General features: G+C 36.0%; 1 protein-coding gene across 1 annotated transcript in view; it reads right to left on the bottom strand.

Annotated features, from left to right (window-relative positions):
• Nucleotides 1-1,231: 1,231 nt before the first annotated feature.
• The window catches only part of LOC140141665 (uncharacterized), a 50,418-nt gene continuing 45,513 nt past the window's right edge, over nt 1,232-6,136 (bottom strand). Inside the window, exons 30-36 of the mRNA XM_072163576.1 lie at nt 5,943-5,978; nt 5,071-5,342; nt 4,887-4,956; nt 4,203-4,379; nt 3,024-3,226; nt 2,230-2,454; nt 1,232-1,591 (exon numbers count right to left, since the gene is read on the bottom strand). Coding sequence (XP_072019677.1) covers nt 1,515-1,591; nt 2,230-2,454; nt 3,024-3,226; nt 4,203-4,379; nt 4,887-4,956; nt 5,071-5,342; nt 5,943-5,978 — 1,060 coding nt within the window. The 3' untranslated portion in view covers nt 1,232-1,514. The remainder of the gene's footprint in view (nt 1,592-2,229; nt 2,455-3,023; nt 3,227-4,202; nt 4,380-4,886; nt 4,957-5,070; nt 5,343-5,942; nt 5,979-6,136) is intronic.

Raw genomic sequence — 6,136 nt, 5'->3', positions numbered from 1 at the left:
TGGTTTGATGGCCAGTCATACCCCCGTGTAAGGTGCTGGGGTAAAACATTTTAGTGCAAAGGAATGATCTACAATTAGCTTAGGTCATTTGGACGTAAACGCGTACGTTTTTTCATAACGGATAAAATATATTGGGGTGGCAAAACTCCCTTTCGTAGTTCTAGGGTTAAATTGTGTGAACAAAAACGTAGTGATATATGAGTAGGTATTATCTTAAGAGGCATTGTTAAACACGCTTTTGCTCCTCATACATGTCATATCAAATCGACTGGAACAGTACAACACAAAATTTGGAAACATATTGTTTTAAGGGATCGGTCACCCAACTTTGCACAATATTTTTGTGGGCCTGAGGGCACATCGGACATGGCGATATGTATTCTGAATACAAAGAATGTCCTTCTGATATCAAATAATTTTGAGTTTTTGAAATTCGTGATAAAAATAATACAATTTTTTGGGCAAATTATTAAAAACTTATAAATAAAAGGCTTTTAAAAATACTTTGAATCTGGCGTCTGTTAAAACATCAAGATTTTCGTCCTTACCATGCTAAAAACTTCAACTATTTGTTTAAAAACATTATCACTGTCTTCTCTAAAACTTTAAAGTACCAGTAAATGGACCAAAATATACAAACATATTAACACTTTACCAATTAAAATATATCTTATCATAACAAACAAAAGAACATACACTACTAAAAAAATGTAAAGGAACAGAATCTGACAATTTTGATTTTCCCCTTTCTTTTTTGTTCTTATGGTGCTAACAGGTCTTGCCGTTTGAGGCGAGCGATCCCTCTCGCTCGCCCATACTTGATTTCTAGTGAGCAATTTTCCACTCGCCATAGACACTAAATAATACTCGCTGTGAATCTCCCAAAATCAGCCATCGAATCAGTCAATTCATCATTTAATCGATTCTTTGTTCCCTCCAACCGGAGAAAGTCACAAATTTTAGCGCACTTCTTGCGCATTTCATCATAAGTACATGAATACCGTTTTAAGCCGATCTACTTGTAAAAAGTGGCATTTGTGAAAATCTGACCACACGCCTAGCATAATACTAGCGAGTGATTAACTACTCGCCTTTAAAATCTAAACGGCAAGGCCTTAACCAAAGTGTATTTCAGTATCACTGGACTTCAGCACTTGGTAGTGCAAGTGTTCTGTTGCCTAAAACATTACCGAATGAAATGACACTCGTCTGATTTACAAGGTTAAATAAGGACAAAGGCCGCCACCAGCTACCACCGGTCTATGAACCTGTTCTGTCACATGACATCGTCAGCTCGTCATGTGACATCCCAGATCAATAAACCAGTCACCATCAGTTTGAAAAAGACACAGAGTCGTCGTGTCGAAAGCTCACGTAAGTGAACAAATTTAGTTGTGTGTAACGGTTTAAACTCTACCAATAAGGTTAATGCTGTTTTTGAAAAATGTTAATAAATAAGTCTGATCACTTTAATTTCTTTGAGTAGTGTATGAATGAAAGTGGCGTTCAATAATTCACGTAGTCGTAGTTCGAGGTGGTAGAGGCATGGGTTGTATTGCCTCATAATCTGGATCATACGGCCCTGCGTTATCTGCAAGAAAAGAAAAAATACCAATTTATCAGAATGTATACGGACATTCTAGTTTGGTACAACATTTCTAAGATATGGGGTATTTGTCAATTTGAATGGTCAAATACTGAGTGCTGCAGGCAGCCTGTAAATAGCGTCCATCCAAAAAGGGCTATACATGGTCATCAGCCTAACCAAATTATCTAAATATGGACAACAAAATAGTTATCTGGACTCTTGTTGTTCCTCTTGTAATCTATAATGTAAACTGAAATATAAAGCGTACCTTCATGCCTTGCAATGTTCTAGAAATTTATTTTTGTATTCTCACTTAGGAACCTGTCCTTCTCAAAAAAAATAGTAAATTGATTTATTCAAAGTATTATTGTCACTGGGCGGGAAAAACATCATATGTACTTTTTGCCCTTGAACATGGATGAAGCAAATCATTTAATATACAGTCTACACCTACAAGGCTTTATCCATTTTCAAGGGCCAAAAGTAAATAGTAGGTTTTTCCTGCATGTACTTATGGACCCTGAACATGGATGAAGCAGCCTCTTTAATATAAAGTCTGCACCTAAAAGGCTTTATCCATGTTCAAGGGCCAAAAGTACATTATGAGGTTTTCCCCGCCAAATGACGTTATGTAAACTCACCATATGTATTGTCGGTGTACGATGTAGGGTGATACGTGTTGCTACTATTATCATACGTGTGTCCGTTCCTACTATTATCGTACGTGTGTCCGTTGCTATTATTGTCATAATGTCCGTTTTCAAACTGTGATATCCTGGAGGACACAGCAAGAGGAGACATCGATGATGTTGAGATCTTCTGTTGCTGTGTGATGCGGCGAGTTGTGGCATCATTGGATGGGTAAGCTGGAAAGAGAAGGCACTTTGAGTTGAGTAATGCAGGGATACGATACCGAAGATACTGATAAATGCAATACCGTTTTTTGCAAGTTGCAACATCGACAGGAAGTTATAAGATGTATTATATATTTTTACACACGTTGTAAATTCGCTGTACCTCATAATTACCATAGGCTGATTTCTGCACCATCTTGCACACATTTAATGTTTATTCCTCTTTCCACTCTTCGTCACCGCGTCATCATCATCATCATCATCATCATCATCATCATCATCATCATCATCATCATCATCACCCTTGCATACTGTTGGGTCAAGTCAATAAATCAAAATTAAATGCGGTTTCGCCAATTTCAATGCGTCAATTTTTGGAATAACAATTAGCACTTCCTCAACACATTTAATGTATATTCCTCCTTTCACTCATCGCCATCATCATCGTCATCATCAAACAGCAATATTTCCATTCAACCCATAGCCTACACTACATTCCTGTTCTTTTCCCTAGTTACCGAACTTTCTTATTAACCATGAAAAATTATCTACGAATGCTTATAAATGGTATAAATGCTTACGATCATCTTCAGGTGGTGCACATTTGGGACAGCACACCCTAAACCATCTTTTACGTATATCGGGATTGAGAACACATTGAAAAAAGAATAGACTGAATCCTTGTAATGAGTTAAATATTGCGAACAGGTAGCTGAATGTGAGATCTGCACTGCCCACAGCGAAGATGGCCAGGATCCAGGTTAGACCCAGGAGGAAAGTTATGCTGAGAGGTTGAGAAAAAGATTAAAAAAACAATAAACACAAGGAAAACAATGTTCTGGAGGAAAACACCAAAATGCAGCACATCCCTTACGGATGGTCTCAGCCCTGGAATTGTGGAAACAGTTGACCCTCATAACTGCTAAATAATTCTTACGTAAAAAAACATACGTAAGAATTATTTAGCGGTCAGTTATGAGGCTCAAAAGTTTCCATAATTCCAGGGTTAATGTCAACCCTAATGCATAGAATATTTAACAAGACAAAGGAATGTTGGTTGTATATTAACTTAAATTGAAAACATGAATACAAACCCCACCCAAGTCCATGGAAAGTGATTTTGAGAAAACTAAAGAAACTGTATTATTTTAATTCCTTCAGTTAGATTTACCTGGAAAATAGGTCAAGTTTTACATGCAAATGAATGGCTTAAACTGTATTAGGTATGATGATTAGCATTTCGGGGATTTCGTGGGGTGTTATTTTGTAAACGGACTTGGGTTGTTTTTTGAATCACATAGCTAGTGTATTCTTTACCCTTTACTCTCAGTTTTTTTCTTGTTCTGTGCCCATTCAGCTTCATTTCTGCGTTTTTTACCACTTATTCCGTCATCACTGTTGCTATCACCTCAATTTAGCATGTCAGCCATCTTGCCCTGTTTGGAGGGCACTATAATATGTGAGTTAAGTCCTGGACTTGGGTGGTTCTTGGATTTCACATACTCAATAGAGGCACGTAGATGATGGTGAGCATATGATAGGCCTATGTATAAGCAAACAATTTCCAACGTTTAACTCAATTTGGTCAAAGTATGGACTTGGGTGGGTTTTGTATTCAGGTATTCAATTGATTTTTAGGTTTTTAATATTTCATTCAGGGATTTCAAAGAATCGAGCCGCTTGTTGTTTAGCTTCGTCTGAAACGTTATGATATATAATACAAATAAAGTAATAAAATGTGGGTTTAATTTCAAAGTTACCTGAAAGAAGCTCGGAGTTGGGCTGCCAGATCAAAGCTGTCGGATTTTGTGATTTTTCTCTTGCGCATGTCACACAACTGCTTTGTCACCATGATGAATACAATAGAATTGAACAGAAGAATGAGACATACAGGAGCAAGAAAAGCAGCGTAGAATGGAATCGTAGACAACCAACATCTAGAATGGAAACCAATTGGAGAAAAGATTATTATTAGCGTAGAATGGTATCACAGACAACCAACATCTAGAACGGAAAACAATTGGAGAAAAGATTATTATCGTTTAATGATCTGCTTGATTGCCATAGGCTTCAATAAAAGGTTTTGAGTTATGACGATAGGCTAAAACAGGTTTTCGTTATTTCCCCTTACAAGAAAAATCCATGCACATGGTGGGAAATAAAACCCATTATAATGACCTTGGGATCTCATGTATTAAAATCATATCTTCCCTGTGAGTGTGGGCTTTATTTTTCTCAATATGTGAGCACCAAACACCACTAGCTAAGGCACCGCTCCAACTCACCTTGAGCAACCTATACTAAAGTAAACAAGCATTTTTTATCTTGACAAATCCCAAAAATCAAACTTGGAATTATGTGAGTCAAGTTACTACAAGTTTTCAAAAATATACATTTGAAATTCAAAAGAAAAGTAAGACTTTATAACTTGCAGTATTACTTACAGACCACTGTGATATCCATAGTTGTTGATATCAAATCCAGCTGTGAACGCAATAGCTATGATTGGTAACCCTGAAAGAATACAAAATGATACATGAATAGTGTGATTGTAAGAGAAAAAAAGTAATTTGAATTTGATTAGAATGCTACCATAAAATCATTTACTATTTTCAAGACGTAACTCACCCCATCCGGCAATGCACATCTTCAACAAGTAGTGACTATAATAACTTTCAAACACTTTCACCAGAGCCATATACATATCAAATGCCTCCAATGCCATCCACATCATAGCCGACAATAGAAAATAATGGAGGATGACAGCCATAGCAACGCATAACGGCCCAGAACCACTGTAATCTGCCACTAAGGCACCACAGATGAAGAAGAGATTCACTAAGAGGAGGGCGACGACAAGGTTGAGCAGGATCTTGGTACGTTTATCACGCCGTCCGGATCTGTGGTACAATATGTAGTAAATATTAGTCTTAGACAATAGAGCCAAATTAGTTCAATCTTCTGATCGATCCTTATTATTTGTGTAATATAAATATAGCTATTATAATTGTTGTAACATTTAATATTTGTAACTAATGCATTGTCCAATACAATTTACCCTAACTTTTAACTAATTAAAATTAGTTGATAGTTCATTAATAACAAACATCACATGCAATAATGTTAATAACTTTTATTTTATTTTATTATATTATATTATATTATATTATATTATATTATATTATATTATATTATATTATATTATATTATCAATCAAAAATAATACCTTCGGCAGAATTACACAATACGAGGTTTCGGTCTGTATAGAACACTTGTATTAAAACATCGTACACCCAATAATAAGCTTAACTCTGTTTATCAAAAATCGAGTAGAGTAATACTTGCTATACTAGAGCGTACCGGCTATATTTAAACACTTTGTTCGATTACAATTCTTGTTCTTCCAGATAAATGTTTACATAAACTTCAGTATAGAAGAATATGTTCTAGTTATGACTAAATTCTGAAATACAGATGTACAGAAAATGTAAGTGTATTACCTGCGGTCTCTCCTCTTTCCTTTCTTCTTGTCTCGACTGCATATGAAATGAAATGAATGGAATGCGTGCATATGGAGATGAAAAAAGCTACATAATTGCAATGCTAAAGCTATAGGCCACTTGACATCACTGTTTATCAACAAAGGCGAGGGACTGGTCTATCGATATGCTTGAACGAATCGCTGCAATGTTCA

Source organism: Amphiura filiformis, chromosome 19 (genome assembly GCF_039555335.1).
Source record: "Amphiura filiformis chromosome 19, Afil_fr2py, whole genome shotgun sequence".
NCBI classification, from domain to species: Eukaryota; Metazoa; Echinodermata; class Ophiuroidea; order Amphilepidida; family Amphiuridae; genus Amphiura; species Amphiura filiformis.
Note: the sequence above shows the minus strand (reverse complement) of the source record. Positions and strands in the feature narration are given on the sequence as shown.